Here is a 26,588-nt window from a genome sequence, read left to right as displayed (position 1 = left end):
TTCGATTTGCGACGTCGGAATGTCGTCGATATCGAAACCTGATCATTGTAGGGAAAGGCCTAGCCCAGTACTACCATCTGCTTATCAATAATATCTGGTGATATTTAAATTGATGACGTCACAAGTGGTACAAAGGGCACGACCATTAAGTGGCCGTATATGGCTACTTGGGCGTCAAATAGTGCTTTAATCCCAATGCTTTGCACCAATGCAGGAGTGATGGACTCCTGACCAGTGCTATGGTTCGTTATAACGTTCTCAAGATAGCAAAGCTGCAATGTTTTAGGTTTAGCTACAATAAAGCTTACAGTTTGCTGACCTTTGGAATACAACTGCTCAATAGCACTATAGAAAGCGATGCCGCCATGAACGGCTCATTGAGAACGTACCTCACGCTCCATTAACTATATATAGTAAACTCTCATTATAAATTTACATTCACAACATTCCTTTCATTTACGTTACACAGTACTCCACCAGGCGGTGTTGGACACGGTTCACGTGACAGTATTCGACCAATCATATGTCGTCTCAGCCGGAGCAATGGTGGACACATATTTCGTTGCGAATGGAGAGTAGGTTGTCGTTTTTCGACCGATTTGTGCACTCATCATGAGAATCAAACGAACCTTTCTTAGGAGCTGCTAGTGTAATATCTAGACCAGTTGTTTGCCAAGCCTCAAGTGCAGGTAAGCAATTTTTGCATCAGAACTAGTCAATGGAAATCATGCTATTTTGAAAACGTTTGTTTACCACACGCGCTTGACATGGATATTCTGTTGGTCGTTTGCGGGGTAACAGGGATCAGTATTGTGAATTATTTTTACGTGAAACTTTAGTTCGAGAGTTGAACTTTAAGAAAAGTCCGGCGGGCCCAAGCGGGCCCCGCCGTTCTAACGGTCAAAATCGGACTTGAAGTTGGGGCATTTTCCTTGATTTGTCAGATGTTCGCGGTATTTCGCGGGAGTGATTGTGTGATTTCTACTCTTGTTTTAAGAGTGTAATTCTGTGGTTCAGCTTGTTCCCTTCATCTCTTAATGTTTTCTTGTTTATTATTTTCTTTTGTAGTGCGCATGTCATCCGTTTGTTTGGCCGATGTTCAAGATTTTTGGATCCTGCTTTGGATGCTAGTCCATTAAAGATATCATCTCATTTATAGTGAATTTTCACTATCATGATCACGGCCTATCTTGAATTGTTATCTCTAACAGAAATTTACTACTCTGGGATGGAATGTTATTGTTCAGCCATCTATGGCTGATTATTTTGATCTCCCGCTTCTTTATGCTTGTTTTCCTTTGAATGTTGGTAGTAGTGGGAGACTATAATAAATCAATAAATAATAGGTGTTTCATGTGTATAGTTCTGCATAATTGTCAACCCACCTGGAGCTGAACGAGCCAATGTGTTTGAAGCAAATGCTGACGGAATTACCAACTGGTATTTTAAAAGACTATGGGCTTGGAATTAACTTTGCTATCATGATTTCCCAAGAACTAAATTTATCCACTTACACTGTAGTGATCAAACAAGGAAAGCTACAGCATGCTGCTGTTTAGGATATCAAATTTAGAATGGAATGGACCAAAACAGAATACATAATGACATAATGCAAGTGACTACTCAGAAAGCTGCATGGCAATCCCAAGTTTTAAGAGCTACTGCAAGTGTTCAATATAGTGCATCTGCTTTTATTTTAAAATGTTGTTACAATTTAGTTATCTCAGTCAAAACATCTCACTATAGATGATACAGCTTGGTACTCCACCGCTGCGGCTTCTACACCCCTTTGTGAATCAGTGTTACTTTGTAAGTATTCCAAGCTCTGAGGACTTTATCCCGCAAAGTTCCACCATCAGAACGGCTTCAAATATTTGTCTTATCCCCTTTGGTCGCTTTAGCCGTTGACATTCTTATCATCGTATCAGCCATTCTAACTTTGAATGTGTCTCCATAATGAGCGTTGAGGATATTAGACAAAGTCTCAATTTTTATTAAATCAACTATCGATTAGCTTGATAGCGTGCCTTGGTCTTAGTAACGAACTTAGTTACAATGTTTACGTATGCTTATCTAGTTTTCTATTGGTTTTGTAATCGGATCTTTTAGCGTCCCCACGCGCATATAAAAGCGTAGTTAGCGTCCCTTTAACAGAGTTTTCGTAAGATTTCGCCTTGATTAGTAGTACCTTTGCTGTTCTCCGTTTCCTAACCTTAGCACAAGCGGGACCGATATGTAAGTGATTTTCGTAGTTTTATTTAGTTTGTTTAGATTTAGTTTGTACTATTTTGGGCGAAAGCAGATTTATGTACAGAATCGTACACAACACAATTTTGATTGTCTTGGATTCAAAAAGAGAGCAATCGCACAAATTAGAGCCTTATTTAGTGAACGCCCACATTTAAGACTAGGCTATTCCGATCAGCCGCAAATGTTCATCTTTTGATTGTTTAGTTTATAATGGTTTATGTTAATTTACGTTGCACGTTGTTATTTTGCCGCGTTATCGACGTAGACACGTAGATTGTTACACGCCCCCTTGATCTTATGTTACGCCGCATTTCAAGTAAATTGATTAGAAATTCGTTATATTGTTATTTCAGTTTACGATCGTTACTATTTGAAGCAATAAATCGCCGTTAACCGTCAACTTGGTTTTCCGTGATTCTTGCTACCTCGCAGACGACCCATAAGATAGTCCCGACACTCAGCAAACACGCTTTTAAGCGACACGCCTTGAAGTTTGACTATCTGAGTAGTACTGTCTAAGGCAAGATATCACTTAGTAAGTCTGCTGGGGCCAGTTTGTTCTCTCGTAATTGTTTCATTGAAGTTTCTTTACTTGGGATGAAGTGTGAAGATCTCTCAGTCTCTCACTCTCTTTGGTTGTTTTATTTCCAGTTTGCATTTATGATTTTTATAATGCATGCGATATACGAACCGGAACGTAAACAGTTTACTAATCAGGTGTGAAGAACTTTCATGATTAGCAATGTACGCGGCACAGTTTAATGCGATGTAGCGTGATGTTGAAATACCCAAGCGACGCGGTTTGGGAAATTTTACCTTAAAATTTTTATTTGCAGACGATCGCCATGGCGAAATTTACGACAAACGGTGTATATAGTTCGTATAATGTGATCGTCCGGGTTTTTCATTTACTATGAAACGGTGTATGTGTTTGGCTTTTTGCTCTTATTTTGTCGTCTACTGAGCCCTGGGCGCACCTGGGCGCAACTGTAATATTTTCATGTCATTCCTTGTAATTTTTAGACTGGGTAGGGAATTAGCAAGTTCTTCTCGCATTGCATCGATTATCAGTTCATTCCTGGTTCGTTCAGTTGCAGCACGAGTAAATTTGAATATATCCCAGCCGTAACCAAGTTACAGAAGGATCATTTCTAACAATGCAGACCTGAAAATACATCACTGCACTTTTAATTTTCAATTTATGTGGAATGCAGAACTTGCTTCACTATTTTTAAGACAGGACACGAACAATAACCCAACAAGTTTAGTATCCGTGGTGTTTTTCTATCATGGATATTCGTACTGCATAAATTATCGATATTGCATGTAAGTCAACAAACCACATGAATAATTTGATATTGTTGATTGCAGCAGCCTAGAGAAATATACCAAATGCAGAGGAACCGGTACCGCCAAAAGAATGTCATCAAATCTCTTCCTCCGTTTGAGGATAATGCCCAGAGGAACGCTTTATTCTACCCACCCGCCAGCCCCATAGCTTTTAAATGACTGCCGCTTTTAAATTGCACGGTGGCCGAATTTTTTTCCCATAACTTAAATTGATCGTTTTCACGTGACGTCATCAAATTCCAAAATCCAAAACTTAAGAGCCGAAACTGCAAAATGCTCAGCAGTGATAACTAGCCTTAATAACGGGGTTTTTAACTTCGTAAATTTCAATAGTTCAATGGAGCTGTAAGAGATGTCATGCAGCAAACGGCACAATACGGAACAAGCCTGCTAAGAAGCGGACAAGAGATGTCAAAAGAAAAATCAGAAAACCCCTTAACTTCTCTTCGGAGAATGTACCTGTTGTAACTTATTTGTATCAGCACAGGGCTTCTCACCCCAGCGAATCGTCCGTAGGCGAATTCACAACAACCACAGGAACGAGAGCTCTTCTTCGTTCGTCCATGTTTTCCACACAGCTTATATGTATTTCTCGACAGACCAACGAAACACAAGTAAATCCCTTCACTGTAACGGCAAAATTCTACTTTGAAACGCAGTGAATATAAACTGACTCGGTACTCTTAAAAGCAGAAGCCACGGAATCCAGACAAGTGTGAAACCACGCCATGGCTTCATCGCGAGAGCGTGGAATAAATGATGACGTCAAGTAGGCAGTGATAATATAAGTCTAAACCAGATGCATCATGGGATACTATTCGATCGTCGTCTGAGAGCCACGAAAGGTTTTATCCTCATCAGGCATAAGGGGATCTAAACTTATATCTGTTTGCAATTTTTCAGCTCAATAGTGTGCTTGGCTTAGAAACCAGCGCAGTTTGAAGTTCAGAGTTATGGCAGTGCGTGAAATACCGCTCCGATCGCGATTGTGGAAAAATATACACTTATCTAGTGATTTTTAGCCTTTTTAGGAGTTAAAGTATTACGAAAAGTGCTTGTGTAAATGTTTTATGGTCTGGTCCAGATAATCAGTCGACTAAATAGCCGAAGAAAGTTCCAGATGTTTGCACTATTTTCCGGCTGCCATATTGGTGGAGCACAGAGCTGCAACAACATGGCGACTCCATACTGCGCTCTGTAGATTTGCGCAAAACATTTCGACGAATATCCAAAGTTTGAGAAAACGTAGAGACCCAAAACTTGGAGAAATGTCTTCTTTACCTATCTCCTATAACATTACAATTTCTTGACTTTATCCACTGAACAGTTTTCGTTGTTTTTCGTTGCGTGACAGTGAAAAGATCTGAAAACCATCTAATGTTGCAGTGCGTAATAGAATACTAACCACAGGAATCTTTTTTGTTTTAAACTTAAGGAGATTTTTGAATTGACGGCGAATAATTTCTTTTTGGGTCTTAGCGTATTATTTCTTGAGTTGTGATCTGTTTCAATCGTCAGTTCTACCCTTACCTGTAACTCTGGCGTGGATTCCATGACGAAGCATCCAACGGACCTTACTAATGGTGTGCTTGTATCTAAGAAGCAAAGAGCATTAGTTCACAAGACAGCAGACGCATAATTTGTCTGGACTGACTGGGTCTCTAGCAGATGTCCGTGATTTGCATCATCATAGAACATAAACTTTTGTTTAGTTTAAAGCTCTCATAAAGCGAAATGATTTTTTTTCTGTTAGCCTTAGAAAAATTTACTCGAACTTATTTATTCCAAATTGCACTCAAAATCATTTGATTACCTACTGAACTGGAACGATAATGTGTTGGTTTTTGGATTTTACAGTGAACGTTTTGCAGCTCTTCTACTTCATTCAGTCGCTTTCGTTGTACCTTTATAGGCCCTTTCAATTAAGTGTTCCGTGCTTAAAATTTTTGTTGTTGTTGTTGTTGTCTCCAGAATGGCACTGTCATTATTTCCTGTATTTTCGTGATAAAAAGTTAAACAAATGTGCTGCTTTCACTCATTTTCACCGACAGACCCTTTTCCGGCGAAACATTTTAAACTAAGCTACTCTTGCCGCATTCATTTTCCGTATACGGAGAAACACAGGTATAATGGCTGGTAACCGTTATTTAGTGCATGAACCAATCAGAAAGCTTGAAAAGCGTCAACAGAGATATAGAATTTGATGAAGTAAGGCATACACACACCGATGGAAAATTAAGGCGAAAACTTTGCAAGGAACATGAATCTTATTGCTGATTTTTCCAAGAAAGAGAAACGAAGCGCCAGGAAACAATACGAACTGATAAACACGATAAGAGTTGAACACTGACTTAAAAAAAATCAAAAATCAAGTTCAAAACGTATATACGAAGCGTGACTAAATGTGGTTAATGGCGATAGTGCGACCGTGACAGTTATATTAACCCTCATTTAAGCTGAATGGAAGAAATCACGAAATTTGGGGAAAATCACTATTTAATTTTTTGTTCGCTGTTACAACATTCTCGCCACTTGCAGTTGATTTGATTAGGTCAAAAGTTATAATATTTCCGTTAGTCTAAACTAAAAAGGTATCAAATAATTTCTTATAGTTTCCTGGAAACAGATGGCTATTACAAGACCATAGCAACAGAATATATTATCTAATCATGACTAAATTGAGCCAATTCGAGATTAAGAGTGAATTCACGATATCTTTTAATTATCAGTCAGAATCTTTGATTTACAACAGTATGCTATAACTTCGTACGACAGTTCTATGTTCAGCGATAACAGTAACGAGAGAGTCCGAAACATTTTTAGTTCACTAATTTTTATCATACAGACTTCCATTGTGTAGTAAATGTTGTGGCACTGTTTTGTAGTGTAACATTGTTTTAAAGCTAAGTGTAACATCTGTATGTGAATATTTTTATCAGGTTGTTGATCTAGACTCATGGCAACTAATGGTTACAAGAAGATCCCCAGCGATGACGAGGCAGAAAAAGTCAGCTTTGTGTCTCTTCTTCTCTTTCAATGGATGAACAGTGTCTTCAAGACAGGCAGTGAACGAGCTTTGGATGAAGATGACTTTTTACCTCTTTCAAACGAGAACACTACCTCGTCAGTAACAGAACGTCTCCAAACAAAGTGGAACGACGAGATAACAAAATCCAAAGGAAAAGAGACGAAGCCGAAACTCTGGAAAAGTATCTTCATGATGCTCTCTATTAAGGAAGTCCTCTTTGTGGCTTTCACTGGTGTTTTGTGGGTAGTTTCCTGCTTTCTTTCACCATTGTTTCTCGGATATCTGGTTACCATGTTAATTTCAGGCGAACAACAAGAAGATAATCTTCTCTACGGTTGCGCATTAGCAGTGGCTATGGGTATTAACGCGTTGGTTGGTTGCTTCGCTATGCATCATTTTTCCTACCAATGTGAACTACAGGGTATTAGAATCAGTAGCGCCATAAAAGGTCTAGTTTACAGAAAGGTGAGCTGAATAGACTCTTACCCGTCTAATTTCTTAGTACTTTAATGGGTCCTTAAAGCAGCCAGTTCCAAATTTCGCCGTGGTAAGTGGGGAAATTCTTGCGTGAGCTTAAGCTTATCAGTATTGATAAAAGTAAGTTGAAAATTACCATGTATGCATCTCACGATAAAGGTGTAGTTATTTTTAGTTCTAAATGCTTGCATTTTAGCACCTTTATACCACTTTTTCGCACTTTTATATGCTTCTATTCATTCTGAAAATCATTGATATTAATTTATTTTTTTAACAGGTTCCACATTGACAACTGTCTAAATGTTTTCAGTTCAGTACTATTATAATTATTATATCAAATTGATGAACAAACCAGTGAGCGAGCGAGCAAATGACTGATTGACTAACTGACTGACTGACCGTCTGACTGACTGACTGACTGACTGACTGACTGACTGACTGACTGACTGAATTGCTGGATGTATGCTGAGAATGAAAGCGGGCATCAGCTACGCAAATCTTTTTTCAGCAAAAGCAAATCAATCAAACATTTTTCGTTTTTCAGACACTTCTCCTCGACAAGCGTGCATTGTCCAGATTTTCAAGAGGCCTCGTGATTGACCACGTATCAAATGATGTTCAGCGAATGGAGGAGGCAGCCCTTTGGTTTAGTGCAGTAATTATCTCCTTGCCTAAAACCGTGGTGGCGACGTTTTTGCTCTGGCATTTGATTGGTTGGCAAGCTCTTATCGGTGTGATCTTTTTGTGTTTTCTCACACCATACTACGCCTTGATGTCCTCTTTTAGTGCGGTACTACGCCTGCGCACAGCAGCGCAATCTGACCAGCGAATTTCCTTGATGACAGAGGTAGTTTCTGGAATCCGCTCTATTAAGACGCATGGCTGGGAGGACAAATACCGGGTGAAGACAGAAATTATACGAAGGTAGGAAGACAAACATTTGTGATGTTACTGTTAAAATGTTTCTAATCAATAACCCTTTAAGAGTGCCTGCCTGTAAAAATCAGACAAATTCCTAATTTCGCGGCAAGGGTCGCCGAAAATGCGATTTCGCTCATATTCTTATGGTAGATAGGCTAGGGCATGACAAAAACTACTGAATAGCTTTTTTGGGAAAACATCCTTCTATTTCAAAGAAATATGCAAATTACCAAATTCCGTTAAAATCGTCATTTGACGCCATTTTATTAAGCAAGTTTGAGAGCCTCGCAGGCAAAACCACATCATTCTTCCGTCTTTAAAACACTCAAATATTTTTGTGCAATGTTTAAATGTGTACTGGGTTGATTTTAGGGAATGTTGCGTTGTCTTTTTGGGTGCAAAATAATTACATTTCGAAGACACGTTTTTCATTCACTTAAAAGTACTTCGTGAATATAATTAATTTTCACCATGTGCGAAACCTTCAAATGGTTAAGCTTCTGGTGGTTGAATTGCAGAAGGATGGTCTACAGATTCCTGTAAAAATTTCTTTGGGCAAATGATTGTGAACGACGCGAGAGCTTTTCAAAGTACGTTAAAAATGCAAACATTTGACCATTCCCTCGTCAAATTTCAATTTACGGGTTAGACATATATTTTAGCATGCGCCACATGACTTGACCTATGTTAAGTTGAAATAGACACAGAGCTGATAATTTCAAAACGTTCTAACCTCATTTGCTGTAAAAGGTAGGTCCAAAGCCGATTTGACGTGTTTCTCTCACCATTCGTGGCACATAAAGCAGAAGTTTGGTTTTGTTTACATAACGTCCGATGTACATCGCCAACTGTCAACTTATTTAATGGTCGAATACCATGAATCTGTGACCCTCTTTCGACACATATGATCACCACTGCATCTAAGTCAAAAACGGCTAAGTCATTTGTAGATAGTTGCTTGCTTTGCACTACACCAAAATGTTACGTTTGATCATCATGGTTTGATGGCTTGAATCCTTGCTTGCAGCGGTTCCTTGTTCGTCACGCAATGCTGTCATCCCATTTTAAAGGGTAGGTGTAGGACAATTTCTGTCCTAATACGTAAGGCTCCGTAAGGCTTGGAACCACTGAGAGCACACATTCGTGTTGAGTAGGAAGAGATTAAATTAAGCAATGAAAAGAATGAATAGTTTACCATTGCCCCTGTTGTTATCTTTTATTCGACCACCGCTACCGACGTGCCCTGCGTGATACTGTAACGCTAAACTCATACCTAGGTCTTTTCGCGCTGTGCAATTATTTTTGGTTTACATGTAATACAGTGGGCTACCCTCGGGGAAATGGGTGGTGACCGCTTAATGGGGCTAGCCGCGTAATTAGAGGTTGGTGTACCTTGAATATTTAATTTTTCACTATCGGGTTATAAATTTCATGGTGAACATGGAGTCAATTCAAGACAATCATGATAGACGTATGCTTGAATTATCACTCGTGATACACCTTCAATTTCAGACTCTTATCTGCCATCGCCCTTTCCAAAACAACGTTTTTAAATTTTGGGTGACCGCTTAATAGGGGTAAAGACAATAATGAAACCCGTATCGGAACGACCAAATGGTGGCCGCGGAGGTAACCGGTCAATAGGTGTTTTATTTACAATATTTTACTGACAATAATTTTGAACTGTATTGACAACAGTCCTCTATTTTCTGTTACAAACATACCAATGCCTCGCCACTAAGCAAACAAAATACGCCAAATAAAATGGCATGGCCAGGGCTATTTACTCACGTAATTACTAATTAAATTTAGTCTGTTTTTCTCACGAATTAGACACGTCGTGATTTCCTATTTTTATTTCCGCTAGTTCTTGCTTCATTGATCTATAATTTGTTTACGGCGTTTTTTTCAAAATTCTAGTGAGTACAGGCACTAGCTTTATCAGCTGTTGCCTGAAACATCAGAACGTACAACAAACGTGATTTGGACCGAGGCCACGTACACTATGGAATACGATTATATAAATATACACATATTATTATATATATGAACAAACAGATGAACAGTGATTAAATTGTTTCACTTATCCTGAGAGTACTCTATACAAAATAGATCAAAATGTGCAGCATATGCCGTGACAGCATTGCGTGACGAACAAATAACGGCTGTAAGATTGTGGTGCGCCGACACGCTTATCAGCAATGGTCGGCAATCGATCAAACGTAATATTCTGGCGCAGTGCAAAGCAAGCAACTATCTACAAATGACTCAGCCGTTTTTGACTTAGATGCAGTGATGTTCATATGCGCAGAAAGATGGTATTCGACCAATAACAGGTTGACAGTCGGTAGACTGTTCACAGTCCCCTATTTTTCCGTGAGATCGTAGATGTCGATCTTTGAGTTCGACGGGCCGCCATCTTGATTTCTTGATGCGAGCGAACCTGGGGAGAGTACAAAATGCCCGTGGGAATGGGTGGTGGAGGGCACGGCGGGCGGAAAAAATAGGGTAGGCGATGTACATAGGACGTTAACCTTGTGTAAACAAAAGCAAACTTCTGCTTTATGTGCCACGAATGGTGAGAGATCGACTAGGAACACGTCAAATCGGCTTTGGACCTGCCTTTTACAGCAAATGAGGTTAGAACATTTCGAAATTATCAGCTCTGTGTCAATTTCAACTTATTATAAGTCAAGTCATGTGGCGCATGCTAAAATATATGTCTAACCCGTAAATTGAAATTTGACGACGGATGGTCAAATGTTTGCATTTTCGACGTACTTCGAAAAGCTCTCGCGTCGCTCACAATCATTTGCCCAAAGAAATTTTTACAAGAATCTGTAGACCATCCTTCTGCGATTCAACCACCAGAAGCTTAATCCATTTGAAGGTTTCGCACATGGTGAAAATTAATTACATTCACGAAGTACTTTTAAGTGAATGAAAAACATGTCTCCGAAGTGTAATTATTTTGCACCCAAAAAGACAACGCAACATTCCCTAAAATCAACCCAGTACACATTTAAACATTGCACAAAAATATTTGAGTGTTTTAAAGACGGAAGAATGATGTGGTTTTGCATGCGAGGCTCTCAAACTTGCTCAATAAAATGGTGCGTCAAATGACGATTTTAACGGAATTTGGTAATTTGCCTATTTCTTTGAAACAAATAGATATTTTGCCAAAAAAACTATCCAGTAGTTTTTGTCATGCCCTATCCTATCTACCATGAAAATATGAGCGAAATCGAATTTTCGGCCCTTGCCGAGTTATTTTCCATTTTTATGGACAGGGACCCTTAAGGGTAAGCGTGATTTTAGGCAAGTAATTAAAGTAGTGAATTATCTAGAGCATACTGGCTTCTTGGAGTTTTAGAAACGGTCTTACCATATTCTATCGCGTGGAGTTGAAATTTAAGATAGTTTGATTTCAAGTCATCTTCGATCGTCGTACAGTAAAGCTGTGAATTAAGTCTAACGCCCTGCGCGAAGTGCTGACATATGAAGAAGGATTGCCGTGGAAGAAAAGTCTATACTTCCTGTAATGGCTTACACTCTGCGTCCTTGCAGTAGACACATGCCAAGAGTTCTGCAGCGAGAGGTAAACCCAGCAGTGCATCCTCAACTAAGAGATTAGTCCAGTAAACCGCCGGGACCCAATCCTTGACAAAGGTTGCATTTTGCGAGTTGGAGGACAATTCAAGCGGAAGTGTCAAACGTCGTAAAGCATCACGCAATATTGCCGAAGAGATCGCACTTGACAGAGCTGACAATTCGTCACTTTCATCAGCGGTCAGGCTGTGATTACGATCGATTAAAATATCACGCTGAAATCCGCGCATCTGGCTTTTAGATGTTAAAGGGCGCTTCTACCATCGTACATAATGTATCAAAAAAACTTGACTTTATTTGTTGGAAACCGATATTAGCTGCTCACAGCAGAAGATGGTCTTCCAACAGATCAACTTGAGCAAGTGGCCCCATTAACGCACAGCGCAGTCGACCTTTTTGGGCCATGGTACATAAAGGAAGAACAAAGAGAAATAAACCTCTACGGAGTGCTCTCTACTTGCATGGCCTCGCGTACTCCAACTAGGAACCGCAGCTTTGTTACCCACAAATTCCTTCTTGAATGCCTATCGTCTCTTTATGTGTCATCGTGCACCAATCCGACAGATAAAAAGAGACCGAAATACCATTTCCTGGGCGTAACGAATGGATTAGAGCGAACTACTAAAGAATAGCTAAGACTGGATTGCCTGAAAGATGAACGTCCCACACTCCTGTGTACTGCACTCTCGGGGTAATTGCAGAATTATGGTAGACAATTAGACAAACGAGTTCCTTAGAGGAAAGGGAGGAAAACGAGGGCTTGAAGTACTATATCAAACACTAAAGACCGTGTTTGACCACATTTCCAAACACCGAGAAGAGAGTTGAAAATACGACGCGTAGCGGAGTATTCTTGACGACCTTCGAGGTGTTTGGAAATGTGGTCAAACACTGTCTTCAGTGTTTGATATATCTTCTCAATCGAAAGTAAAACTAAGAAGAAAAGGGAGAATTAAAATCGTAAAAATCCATGCGGGCCATTAAGATCAGATATCCATACACCGTCACGGTCATGATTTACTTTGTTTAATCTTGATGAATTATTAATGAGTTTGAGAAAGAATGTTAAAACTTCCTTCCTCGCTTGCTTACGTTTATTCATGTAGTATTACTATAGTACAGAGGCTTTCCTCGTCCATTTTGAGTTTTACCAAGTAATTATGTGTGCTTCGTGGTGTTATTTTTTAAGCGATGACGTATTGTGTGACGTCATCGCTTTATGCTGGTATGCATGCATTCCTTTGGATAGTGATTTCGCATAGTATGTCGCGCGTATGTCCGTGCGCTTATGTCGCGCACTTTTTATCCCCCCGTGGAAGCGAAATGCCCTCTGGGAGTTCCTTTGCTGCTTCCCTTTGCTGTTTTTAGGTTCAGCGGAGTGCTTTTAATTGGAGCTTTTAAAAGAAGATTTAGGGGTGGATTTTGGTTTAAACAGTATCGGATAAATTTGCGTTCACGGGCAAACTCATAATAAGAACATATCCTCCATACATACAAGTTTAGATAGACAAGTAAGTCGCACAGGCGATAGGTGAAGGCTTTGCGGCTTTCCTTTGCTGTTTGTAGGATCAGCAGACTGCTTTTAATCGATATGACAAGTATACAGTTAAAACAACAAATTAATTTCCGGTGAGATAATTAGTGTTGCCAAATATTGTTAAAGATAATAAGGTGTCGATTTCAGAGAGAGTAATATTCCTTTGCGGGTTGCCTTTGCGGCTTTCCTTTGCTGTTTGTAGGATTAGCGGAGCGCTTTTAATTTCAGCTTTTAAACGAAGATTTGGGGGTTGATTTTGGTTTATACAGTGTCGGATAAATTTGCGCTCACTGGCAAACTCGTAATAAGAACATATCGTCCACACATACAAATTTAGATAGACAAACAAGTCACACACGCGATAGCTGAGGGGTCTACATAAAATTTACGGATTGGTAGCGCAGTTGTACTTTTGCTAGTCTCGAAGTGAATTGAATGAGCATTGTATGAGCGCTGAAATGTACAGTTTACAGTAGTGATAATGAAGTCAGGGTACGATTCATTTGCAGTTTTCAGTTTTTTGTGAAGTTTTGGAAATGTGCTGTTTTATATTTTCTGTCAACGAAAGAGTGGTTGTGATTAAACAATAGATAATCGTTTTGTCAGGGTAAAGACAATACGAATGTTCATTGATGACAAGTATACGGTTAACAACAAATTAATTTTCTGTGAGGTAATTAGCGTTGCCAAATATCTTTTTAAAAAGATAATAAGGTGTCGATTTCAGAGAGAGAAACTTGTACTTTGCGGCTTTCCTTTGCTGTTTGTAGGATCAGCGGAGTGCTTTTAATTTCAGCTTTTAAACGAAGATTTGGGGGTGGATTTTCGTTTATACAGTGTCGGATAAATTTGCGCTCACGGGCAAACTCATAATAACATATCTTCGATACATACAATTTTAGATAGACAAGCGGGTCGCACACGCGATATGACAAGTCACGAGAAAATGATTTTCTCTTGGACAAGTATATGGTTAAAACAACAAATTAATTTCCGGTGACGTAATTAGCTTTGCCAAATATCTTTAAAGATAATAAGGTGTTGATTTCAGAGAGAGGAACTTTTCAGCGGAGTGCTTTTTATTTGGGTTGGTACATTTCGCTGACCCCTAGCACATGGGCTAACAAGATGGACCTGGTACATGAACTACTTGAATGAACCACCAATGGACTACCCTAAATGTAAACCCCTAAAATTTCTAACCCAAAAGTTTAAGAATCAGTTTGTCTGCTCGTGTTCCAATCTTCTAGGAACAATTTTTAAACGTCATCGCTTCTGCATGCGTTGCGGGCTTTCCTCGTCCTTTTTGAATTTTACCAAGTAATTATGTATGCTTCGTGGTGTTATTTTTTTTGTAAAAGCTATAGATGACTTGCCATGTTCTGCAAATACAAATTTTGCCAAACATCACAGTCTCCTCTTTTTCTTTCAGACGCGAGATAAACATCATCCGTACGAAGTGTGCCATTTTAGCAAGTCTTGCTGCTTTGGAGTACACTTCAGTACTAGTGGCCACCTTGGTATCAATCATTGCTCTTGTGTTATCTGGTCAACCCCTCACACCAGTTAATGCTTTTATGCTCCTTGCTTTTCTGGGTATGCTAAGATTAGCCATTTGTTTTCACTTAGCCTTTGGTTTCTTGGAGATACGCGACGCATATGTTTCTCTAGGTAGAATTCAAGATTTTCTTTCGTCAGAAAATCTATCGACGATTCCTTCGATCCCTGAAGCAAAGCGTTCAGAAAACACAAGTGAAACGGCGTTGAAAGATACTAGCACACAGGCACTTCTATGTGTGTCGCATTTGACGTATAAAGGATTAAATAGAAAAGATGAATTTATCCTGCAAGATATCGAATTAACTACAACTTCAGGAAGTTTGACGGTAGTGACTGGACCAGTTGGCAGTGGAAAATCTACTCTTCTCTCCGCAATCGCTGGAGAGATCTCTGACACAAGCGGAATAACCCGCCCAGAGACCATTGCCTATGTGCCACAAGTAGCTTGGGTCTTCTCTGGAACTCTAAGAGAAAACATTTTGTTTGGTCAACCATACGATGAACACAGGTATACCAGAATAATCAAAGCATGCGCCCTCATGGAAGATATCCAGCAGTTTCCCAATGGCGACGAAACCATTGTTGGCGAACGCGGTGTCGTTCTGAGTGGAGGCCAGCGGGCAAGAGTAAGCTTAGCACGTGCAGTGTACGTCGATGCAGATCTTTACTTGTTGGACGATCCTCTGAGTGCGGTAGATGTTAAAGTTGGCCAACAAATCTTTGAAAAATGTATCAAAGACCTACTGGGTAATAAAACACGACTGTTGACCACTCATCAAGAACAGCACATGAAAGAAGCTCATCAAGTGATCGTGCTGTATAAAGGTCGTGTATTGAGCAAGGGTAAATTCACTGAGCTACAAGAAAAAGGCATTTTAAATCAAACGCTTGACCCACTCTACCAGAAGGTTGCAAACGATGATAACTCAGGAAACAATGCTGTTGAGGAGAATAAAGGGGAAGGTGAAAGAATGGTACCTGGAATACCCAGTGACGCCAAGGGTTTGGAAATCTCTGTAGAAGATCGCACAATCGGAGTAGTGTCAAGTAAGCTATATTGGAACTACTTCAGAAGTGGAGTACCTGCCTCAGTGATCATCGCATTGGTTTGTTTTTGTCTAATCACGCAAGGTAAGCTCTTGCAAAGTTGTTCTGATATCAAAGTCTTGAGATTTCTAAAGCTAAGCACGTAGCAACCACAGAGGTGGATGATTCGCAGTGAGGTTACTGCGAATTTTATTACTCCTGAATTCACTTTAACACAACGCAGAAATTGTGGTTCTTCTAGTCGTTAAAACTGTAATCTGCCATTAAGAAGGAAAGAACCGACATACTCAACATACCATGCTTTCAGAAAATTCGTGAAATGAACTTATCAAACAAAGGCCGCTCCTTTCGCTGGTCTCACAACTCAGTCTTTGTGTATGATCACAATCTGGACTGCAATAATTAATAGTTACTAATCGGGCTACTTTTTACCATTTTTCAGCAACGATATTAGCTCCTGATGTGTGGCTGTCGTTTTTGACCAAGAAACGTCCAACAGAACAGCAGGACAAGACAAACTTGGCTATTTATGGCTGTCTTGTTGGGGCAGCCATTATATTTGCAATGATTCGTGCATACGCATTCCTCTTGGTTTGTGGAAGATGTTCTAAGCGTCTTCATGACAAAATGGTTGCGGCTATTTTACAAGCGCCAGTTCTGTTCTTTGATTCGAATCCTGCGGGACGAATCCTGAATCGATTTTCTAAAGATGTGGGCTGTATGGACGAACTGTTGCCACTAAGATTTCTGTTTTCAATCCAGTTGGTATTGCTGTTGTTTACATCCGTCATCGTGCCATCTGTCGCAAATCCTTGGCTTCTGTTTGCTACTGTTCCGTTGACTGTGTTGGTCCTCTACATCTCCAAGTACTACTTGAAGACTTCCAGAGAACTGAAACGATTAGAGTCCATATGCCGCAGCCCAGTCTTCTCTCACATTTCGGAGACTCTGAATGGCCTGGACACGATTCGAACAAGAAGGAGACAAAGAGATTTCGTGGATCAATTTAACAGGTACGTTGGGAAATAGCGAAAAACTGGAATTTCATCAAACTCGCTCAGAACATGAAGCACTACGGGTACTAGTTACAGAAATATTGGTTTAGGTTCGATCAATCTTTTTTTGACGCAGTTTATTTCTTTTCGATGCCCAAAATCGGCCAAAATTGATCGAAAATAAGCGCCATATTCAGAGTAGTCGTAAACTCGAAAGGAAAGATTGTCATTGCAAACTAATTAATTGCACGTCGTATTTGTACTTCGTTTCTTGCGTATTTAGAGCTCTTGAAATTCAGAGATCTCGATTTAATTACGAATCATTTCACGAAATTTTGAAAGCTAATGACACAAGACAGCCACGTTTCAAATATAGGGTTGACATGAGACAAACCCGTGTGCATATATTATTAACTTCATTCTTAAAAAAAAAAGGTCAGTAATAAAAATAATGACAAATATCCATAAACCAAACGAAAACGTTTGCACAATAAAAAAGACCATTTATAATCCAAATAAATAACTTAAAGAGCCTGATACAGTGTGACTTCCTTGAATATTAAACATGTCAACAAGAAGTATCTAGGATAAAACGTACGAAGAAAAGTAAGTTGCGATGTGAAAGTCTGGATATATTATAGTACCTGTTGCTTTTTCTCGAAGATATCAAGATATTCATAACAAGTCATATATTATGGTGTTCGCCAGTGGTAGATGGCTTGGGGTTCGCATGGAGATTATCACCTCTCTGTTAATTGGTATAGTGGCCCTAGCGGCAGTTTTGGCGTCACAAGATGCCGGTAAGTATATCTTATTTTAGTATAAATCTACTAGCGTTCTATCACAAATGCCGTTCTCTGATTGGCTACCCTACTCACCATCTATTCTGTGATAGCTAGTGAGAAGCGTAGCAGTCTGCGGTTGTTTGCAAAATGACGGCCGCTTCTTGGCATTTTCGAAGTGTCTGTGAGGAGGATTTACATAACGTTTTGAATGACTAGTTGATTTATACTAAAACAATTAGGTTATGCGCTCTCGATTTCTATGCGTGATAGTTGACTTGGGCTGCGCCCTGTGCCCTGCGCCCTCGGCCTTGCCGTATTGACCGAGCGATAGCTCGGTCAATACGGCAAGGTCTCGGTCGAGATTTTCCCGTAAAGACCTAACTCTCGGTTAATAAGTAGTTAATGATCTTAAGCAAATCTGCGAGTGGTATGTCAGCCGAAAAAGTCATGTGTTACTTCACGGCTACCGGACGACAATTTAAACAAATCCTTCAATAATATACCGACATCTAGAAGTTCGGTCCAGGCCAAGAACTAAAGCATTGTCAGATTCCTTAAATAGTGCGCTATTTCGTGGCTAAATACGCCATATAAGGTGTTCTGTCGGAGCTATACCTGTCCTTACATATTCGGATCTTCGTCGAGAGTCTTTGGAAGTCTTTAATTATGTTGAAATGTAAAACAATGATAAACGGTAAAGCAGAAATCCTGTAGAGCAGCGGAACACTTGCAGTGATCCAACGTTCGTCACAAGTACGTTTACTCAACTAGATATGGTAAAATTTTCCTATAACACGCTGACCAGTTCTTGCTTACCACAAAGTAAGACTGAATTTATCGTAAAACATTCGCCCATTTTCTCTGTGAAAAAATTGACGAAAATAGCTAGCAGTTTTCATTTTGACCTTGAGGCCTCGTCACCCTGCTCCATAATACTAACGGTAAAAAGAAAAACATTCTCTTTTTTCAATCAGCTTTAGTTGGACTGGCACTTACTTATGTGATCCAAACGGCGGCCTTAACTCAATTCGCTGTCAAAAAATCATCAGATGTCGAGAATTTCATGACGTCAGTGGAACGAGTTATGGCGTATACCAAGTTGGACCCAGAGCCTGGGTACAAAGTAGTAGGACGCCCTCCTGAGCATTGGCCAGGTGAAGGAAATATCACCTTCCAAGACGTATCATTGACTTATTATCCGGGGGGACCTCAAGTGTTGAAGAAAATCAACCTTGATATTAAAGGAGGAACAAAGATTGGTGTTGCTGGTCGCACAGGTGCGGGCAAGTCATCTTTTGTGGCAGCTTTGCTGCGAATGCCTGACGCTGATGGGGAGATAATGGTTGATGGTGTAAAAATAAAGAAGATTAACCTCCAACAAGCTCGAAGATGTATATCCGTTCTTGGCCAAAGCCCTGTCCTGTTTAGTGGATCACTCAGAAAAAATCTCGATCTCGTAGAGAGATTCCAAGATGCAGATTTATGGCGAGTTTTAGAAGATGTGCAACTAAAAGATTTGGTAGAAGGTCTGGAGGGACAGCTGGATCACGAGCTGCTGGAACATGGTGCAAACGTCAGCGTTGGAGAACGGCAGTTAATCTGTCTGGCTCGTGTACTGTTACAGCAAAACAAGATTATCGTATTGGATGAGCCCACTGCACACGTGGATCCACAGACAGAACAAACAATGTGGAGTGTAGTACGTGAGAAATTGAAGAATTCCACAGTCATCACAATAGCTCATCGTCTGAACACCATCAGAGACTGTGACAAGATTCTGGTTTTTAAGGAGGGAGAGGTGACCGAGTTTGATACCTTTGACATGCTACTGAGCGATATCAATAGATAGTGTACTCTGTGGACCTTCTCTCCGTCCGGATAACAATGAACAATGAAGAATCGTGCATTGCTAATGATGAACTTAAGTCATTGACAACATTTTTTATTTCTCATAATCATCAAGGCAGTCGCTAAGAAAAACGTCTTCAATTAAGTGGTGCTGGGTAACTGAATATTATTTTTTACTTGTTTTATGGGATGTTTAACAAAGTTGATGACCACTCGCTAGTCACAAGTTAAATTTCCATAACTTCATCGATTGTCATCTGGCGATCGTTATCAATTGCCTGATTACTTACAAACTTTTGTACTACCGATATCATCTCTCTCGCAATGATGCACCTTTTGAGTCCCCTACATGTTTAAAAAAATAGGCATGCAAGACGTGCAAGTTTTTTTTAGGTGAATTAAAAGCCTCTGGAGGAAGGAGCATTTCAGTAGACTCCTAACTGTAATGGTTAGGTTGATATCCGACAAGTTTGTCTAATTGCGATCTACAGCGAAAAAAACAAAAATTTAGAACCTGACTTATCGAGACTTACCTACAATATGGTAAGATAATCAGAAAGTAAGCCCTTTTTGTAAGTATTTGTTTTGAAAAGAAAAGTTTGGGTGGGCGATTTTGGGGAAAAAGTAGTCAGACAAAACTTTTCACCTTAATAACCGTGATATTGATGCTAATTTTATCAATATAAGAGTTCGGCCAGTAGCGTTGTTTATTAGAAAAACAATAAAACTGTTCACAGCTAGATGAAGTCAGCAATAGTAGAAAAAAAAATAGTGTTGACGCTATATAATTTTTTCTGGACTCATTATAAAATAAGAACTTTAATTATCAGATCATCTCGGGATGGTATGGCAATATTCTGTTGCCAGCATTGATCATTGTCTCTTCGGTTTTGATAACGAAATGGCCACTTAAAATTAATGTCGATTTTAATAGCCATCTAAATAAGAACATAAAGTTGAAGGTAAATAGCTTTACTTTACTTGATACTTGAAACAACCCGACAGCTGATCAAGACAATGAAATTAATTTCCGCGCCTCAGCGTCGAGACCCTCAAAGTCCAAAACGACCTATGTTTTATAGACTATGCACATAACCAATGCGTACGTAAATCTTTAGCCTGTCGATTTAACTAAAAGAGAACTCCAAAATATAACGTCTTCGCTACTCGAAATCAAGCCTATGTAGGTCAAAATCAAAGTCTGCACAGCTCAGTGTCATTAAGTGTCGAGATTCTCAAAGTCAAAAACGACCCATATTTTATTGTGTGCATGTCCCCAACGCGTGCGATAATCTTTAGTCTGTCGATTTAACTTAAAGTCAAGGTCTTTGTACTCCTGGGTGGTAAGAGGAGCTGTGTGAATCAACTCTCTTGCCCAAGAACACAGTGCAAGGATTCTGGCCGAGCTAAAACCCAGACCTGTTACCACAACACCATGTGCTTCTCATAAAGCCACTGCATTGATGAGATAATTGTTTAGTAACTTTCCTGTTGTTGCCACTAATGCAGTGAGCTTAAAGGAAACCTCCAGATTGCTGTTACCTTAATGGAAATACGGTCAAAGTTGTAAGGCAAAGCAGTGAACTAAACATGAGTATTGGCCATGAAGTGCCACCATCTTTGATTCTATGACATCACCTCCCCCTCCCCCGCAATGCCACAAAATAGCTAATAGCTATTACTATAATAAACAGGGCAGCCTGTGACATCATTATTCCTGACATCTAATATGGCATCACAAAGAAAATCCTTATTCAACATGGCTTTACAGTTTAGTGCTCTTCCCATGTCTTTAAACAAACATATACATGTAGGTTACATTACATTTCCAACAAACTTTGGACACATATTTCCTTTTAAAACCATCCAATAATTTACTAAAGAGGCTCTTGACGACCTTCAGGTTATAAGTCTGGAACTTCTCTGCTGCTACTGGGTGTCTGTTGAGCCCATGGCCTGTGAATAGAAAACAGCGATACAGAAATTAACCAACTAATCACCAATCTCGTTCCCAGTGGCCACGATCCTTTTGATTACCACCAAGAAATCGAGACCTCTGGGAGAAATTGGAAGGTGAGGCAGCATTAGTTAAAGCGGTTAGTCTCTCTAAGCATGTTCAGAAACCCATATTGAAAGTGAACACAAGCACAATCAAACCTGAACCTGAGGATTTTATAATGTTTTCTTGGTCATTTAATGTTCTTGAACCCAGATAACTGTGTCAGTGTCATGGATCACAGGATTCCCATGCCGACTTAAACTTATCACCAGTGAAATAATCACTAGATAAAATAAAAACACAATGGTAATCTAGGTCTTTACAGTAGGGGTTCATTTTGTAGAGGTTCAACTGTAGGTCTCAGAGAGTAATCCTGAGCAAAAGAGGAATTTACAAGAAATTTACAAAAGTAGGCACCATCCTTTAACTCATCAGTACACATTTAATATATACACGGTGGCATTTAAATTCAGCAGAAAGAAATAACAGAAATCTATTGTTAAAGATTTGAATTCACAACTCCAGGGTAATTTCATCATTTCTGCATTTTGCAGAATGTTATAAGTGTACTTTGTGCCACAGAAGGTTTTAGAAAGACTGAACTGGTTGTATCAGAGATTTTCTATATATATTTTATAATCATTTTATTATCTTATTATTATAATGAGTTGTTTTTCAAAGCCATCTTAAATTATATATATATTTTTATCTTTTTCACGTTCAAAGCATTTGACCTGTATAATTTTAATAGTAAAGTTGTCTTTCATAGATGAATCACTATATTGAAGAACATATTGAAACAAAATGATATAAATCTAGACAGCATAAGAAATTGCTGGGTTTTATTTCAAATGACTCTTTTGTTATACATGTATGTACTGCCACGATAAAAGAAAATGTTTGTAGTTGACTGTAAGAGACAGGAGTGATACTCTACCACATGATCAACTCAAGGAACAGTGGATCAGCATTAAAATTCTCCTTACTGTTTCTTTATATATATTTGTTATGATTCAACCCGGGCAAAGTTGGTCTTTGCTCACAGCTGCCTTAATACTTTAAAGTCAAAGTCATTGTCCTTTTCCATGTAATTTTGCAATGTCTCATTGCAATCTTCTTTGTCTTCTTCTTCTCTCTGCTAGTCGGAGTGTTTTGCAATCCATACAATCAACAACATAGGAGAAGCAGCCCCGCACTACTTAAGCCAAAAGAGTAAAGCCAAGATATATGTTTGTGTCCTTGATAAGGAGTCACTTTGATAAGCAGCCTTTTATTACATGGCCCCAACATCTCAGGGATAACAGAATTAGATATTAGAGTTAAGTAAAGAGAATAACAGAAATGAAGTGAAAGGCACTCAGAGACTTACAGTAGTTGTGGAACAGGATTAGAAGGGGTTTGTACAAAGAATCTTCCAGGAGGCCGATTGCGAGGAGTGTTAACCTGCTGAGTAAAATATAACCATGCCACACAGAACTGAGACAGTTAAAGACAAAAAAGATTCAAGGGTTCCAAGAATAGTCTCATGATTTATCAGCAGAAAGTACATGGTAGTAAGGATTGTGATAGATTTTTTTATATTTTCTTAAGTGGCTATCGTTACGATGTGTTACTATATCAATCTTTCTTTTTTTCTACATGTATGCAGAAGACCTTTAAGCATAAAATATTGTTAACACATGAGAGATCTCACATTATGATTTTTCAATTTTTAACTCACATAATTTTTTTAATTTAGTGTTATTCCAGAAAATATCTATACCCCTACCATCACATAAGTGTTTTGAATTGAACCTTCACCCCACCCCACCCCACCCCTCAACCTTACCCTTCTGGAAAATATTCTAGCTTAGCTTCTTGCTTTTGAGCCCCTCTGCCCTCCCTCCCTTGCAATTTCCAGTGACCTTTTTTAAAGAGGGCATGCATATTCTTGGTGCTCACTGACACACTATTTGATGAAAAAAGAGTCCTATCACTCAGTATTCTTTACATATGAAGAAAAAATACCTGATTGAGGAGTTGCCTTCCTAAGAAGTTTCCAGCAAAAGTTTTGATCTTCTTTCCAGCATCCTTCTTGCAACGGACATAACCAATCAGGTTTGCAATGTTCAGTGAGAGGCCCACAGCAACAACCAGCTGAAACATAATTGACAGAATGTGTTATACTGTATAATTCTGACAATAAGCCCTCTCCTACCTTTCAAAAAAACCTTTGAAAATAAGTGCCCCAAATCTTAGATGCAACAATCTTTCTGGTAATAACCACATCTGAACATCATGCATGGTTTATATGTAAATTTAACTCTTGAAAAAAGAGATCACTTCTTGTGATAATCTGCCAGTTGTAGACTGAACCTTTTTTGGCATTTTAATGGTGCTATATATTGTTATGTTTGGAGAGTTTTCACGTGCAGTACTGGTACTTGTTTCTTCCCAAGCCTGTTCCAGCCTTTTGGTCAGTGGGGACGACTGAAATAAGCAGATGCACAATGAGCAATGAGCAAGGTCTGGTAGAGAAAAAGGGGAGGTACCAGACCCTGCTTGTCTCATGCCCACTTTTCAATTGTCCCTACTGCCCGAGAGTCTGGAACAGGCTATTTCTTCCCCAAAATGTTCATAAGCAACACACTTTCAAACATGAAATGCAACTAGCTGCAACTGGCATGTAAGGAGTTAGGTTAGTGGTAATTTGTATCGTTATCATTGCTACAGACAACTGTGGATCACACAAACTTCAGGTAATAAAAGTCACTTAGCATTGTGTGGGACCAAACCATTAAACAAAAGTAAGTGATTATTTAGACAACAACAGCTCTTTACTCACCAGCCACTTAAACTTCAGTGAAAATAATGCAGCAACCAAAAAGAACATCCAAATCAGAGGGCAAATGACCAAACCCAGCCAGAAAAGACGTGATTCAACAGTGGTCACATTTTTGTCACCCTGGCAGTTAACAAAAAGTGAAAACAAGTGCAAACTTAATAAATTGCAGTCCCTTCTTACTTAGCCAGGTCTTGAATTCATACTTTACTTCTAGACCTGGGGTAGGCTGTTCAAAGCCTGATTAAGCTAACCTAGGATTAGAGATTGATTTTAGTTTTGTAAGTTTCAGTGACATTTTCTGTTTAAAAATTGTTTCTCCTTCAGTGTTGAGCTTTAACCGGCTCTCCAGCAACCCAGCCCTGGAGTGTAGTTACATGTACTATTCCTTTGGTAAAAGTGCCATTAACTCTGTGTTTCTATCAATCCGGATTCAGAGAAACACAAGTAGCTGCAGATGCTCTTTGGGCTCATCACGCAATCTTCCTTTGTGGGATTTGTGGGGGAGGAAGATTAAGTCACAAGCCCAAAGAGTGTCTGCGTAGGAGGCTAAAACAAAAGTGGAAGTAATATATCATCACTAACATTAGGGACTGTGTAATGCTGCATTTCCAAATACCGAGAAGAAAGTTGAAAATCTAGTGTGCCACAAACTATTTTTGGCGAAGTTTGAGGTGTTTCTCGTGTGTTTGATATGTCTTCCCAATTTCCACTAAAACTAAGGAGAAAACAGAGAAGTAAAATTGTAAAAATCTTTGCTAATTAAGATCAGATATCCAAACACAGCCACAGTATTGACCTTTAAATTTGATGTGTACACTGTCAATGGGACGTTTGGGAGAAAGGTCACCCAAACTTTTACAAATATTTTCTCTAGCTTAGTAGAAACACAGAAAATGATTTCAATTTCTTTCAGAAAACACGTTGAGAAAAACAGAAAAATCATTCATTTATTTTGATTATAGAATGAAAATCTCTTTTGCTTGTGCAGTCATTACCTCAACAGCTTGTACTGGTTTTGTGTTTCTATCAAGCTAAAGAAGGACATGCACAGCTCTTATGCATACGTTCTCACAGGGTGTATACCTTTTTTGACTCAAACACCCAGTGGCTGTTCCCATCTTCATCCACATAGTTCCACCACCTAAGCCCTACTAATAACCGTCCAGTGACATTTTTGACTGTCCAGAAGTCAAATGATAACAGCATCACTATGACAATAAAGTTTGTTATAAAACTGTCACTGAACCAACCACACAGGAGGTATGCAATAATTGATGCCACTCGGAAAAGAAGATGAAAGGCTGCTACCATAGGTCTTCTAAAAATGAATTGACAACAGTTCTATGTTAAATTAAGTTAGCAAAACTGTATTGCAGTGAATTACCACTTGCAGCCCCATGCCCCACTGGGGGCAATAAGGATTGTGATGATGATGAATTACCTCTTATCAAAACAAACTATTAAAAAGTAGTAAATCAAACATGAGAGACAATGTTTTACCACATTTCTAAACACTGAGAAGAAAATATGATGCACAGCAGAGTATTTTTGTATTGGAAATGTGGTAAAACAAATAAATTAGCAAAGCTCTATGCTAATAGAAATCAGATGTCTGAATACACCATCATGGTTATGTGATTTCCTATGTTTCAACTTGAAAAGTTGTTAATGAGTTTGAGAAGGACACAGTAACGTTAGTTAATGTCTGTTGCTGTTCACAGGAAAACTGTTTTACCAACTCTGAAAAACAATGTGAGGTGCAGGATGTAGAAAACTAATCTAGTGATAATTTTTTTTTTAAAAGAACGATGCATGAGAACACAAGACAAATAACAAACTTATGTTCAATTGCTCTTCACAAACTTGAAATGGCACCTTGGACAGTCGCCAAGGCCAAACGCTATGATTATTTGTAGTTATTTGAATGGCACTTCAACCTGTTCCTTTTTTGGTAGCAGTTTTTTCGAACGCACTACATACAAACATTAACTAGCTGCCTTCTCTCGAACATTGTAAACGCGTCTTACTTTAGAGAATGCCACTGTACATTCATAAGCTTAAAACTGCTTAAAATAACGTACAACGAACCTAAATTTCTTTTTTCTGTTCAAAATTTCATCTTCATCTCCAAAATTTAACGCTACATCTTCCGTAGCATCTAAATGGTCCTAAAATATAAAGATGAATAAAAGTGTCGATATCAAAATGTAAACTAAAAGAAAGCAGAACAAGCACAATCGCAGCAAAGCTTGAAAAACACCAAAACATATGTAGCAGAATAAGCAAATGCACCTACCGTGTCCGCCATCTTGAAATTTGAATGGCCGCTGACCACTTACATTGAGACGTGGCAGT

The 26,588-nt window shown here is 39.1% G+C and overlaps 2 protein-coding genes and 1 long non-coding RNA gene across 5 annotated transcripts; 1 reads left to right on the top strand and 2 right to left on the bottom strand.

Annotated features, from left to right (window-relative positions):
• The first annotated feature begins 452 nt into the window (after positions 1–452).
• On the top strand, positions 453–19,916 carry LOC110065119 (ATP-binding cassette subfamily C member 4-like). 2 transcript variants are annotated; one of them, XM_089288936.1, is made up of 8 exons: positions 453–689; positions 1,069–2,785; positions 6,540–7,093; positions 7,650–8,029; positions 14,608–15,866; positions 16,225–16,795; positions 17,441–17,577; positions 18,537–19,916. In XM_089288936.1, exons 3-8 carry the CDS (start codon positions 6,557–6,559, stop codon positions 19,409–19,411), a joined length of 3,759 nt encoding a protein of 1,252 aa, XP_089145062.1. In that variant the 5' UTR covers positions 453–689; positions 1,069–2,785; positions 6,540–6,556; the 3' UTR covers positions 19,412–19,916. The 2 variants fall into 2 exon arrangements, with proteins under 2 accessions (XP_089145062.1, XP_089145063.1); XM_089288937.1 differs by having other exon boundaries at positions 454–689; positions 1,069–2,235.
• Positions 5,040–9,152, bottom strand: LOC149112544 (uncharacterized). Its single transcript, XR_016207047.1, has 2 exons — positions 8,760–9,152; positions 5,040–5,195 (listed from the first exon to the last, which is right to left on the bottom strand). It is a non-coding gene; the product is annotated as an uncharacterized LOC149112544 (long non-coding RNA).
• LOC110065110 (Golgi apparatus membrane protein TVP23 homolog B-like) lies at positions 19,484–26,588 on the bottom strand. Of its 2 annotated transcripts, XM_089288955.1 has the most exons (7): positions 26,530–26,588; positions 26,322–26,401; positions 25,317–25,551; positions 24,234–24,353; positions 23,417–23,545; positions 22,779–22,855; positions 19,484–21,366 (listed from the first exon to the last, which is right to left on the bottom strand). In XM_089288955.1, exons 1-7 carry the CDS (start codon positions 26,539–26,541, stop codon positions 21,315–21,317), a joined length of 705 nt encoding a protein of 234 aa, XP_089145081.1. In that variant the 5' UTR covers positions 26,542–26,588; the 3' UTR covers positions 19,484–21,314. The 2 variants fall into 2 exon arrangements, with proteins under 2 accessions (XP_089145081.1, XP_089145082.1); XM_089288956.1 differs by lacking the exon at positions 22,779–22,855.

Source organism: Orbicella faveolata, unplaced genomic scaffold (genome assembly GCF_042242905.1).
Source record: "Orbicella faveolata isolate gen_17 unplaced genomic scaffold, um_ofav_v1 contig_2, whole genome shotgun sequence".
Taxonomy (NCBI): Eukaryota; Metazoa; Cnidaria; class Anthozoa; order Scleractinia; family Merulinidae; genus Orbicella; species Orbicella faveolata.
This window is presented reverse-complemented; position numbering and strand designations above follow the sequence as displayed.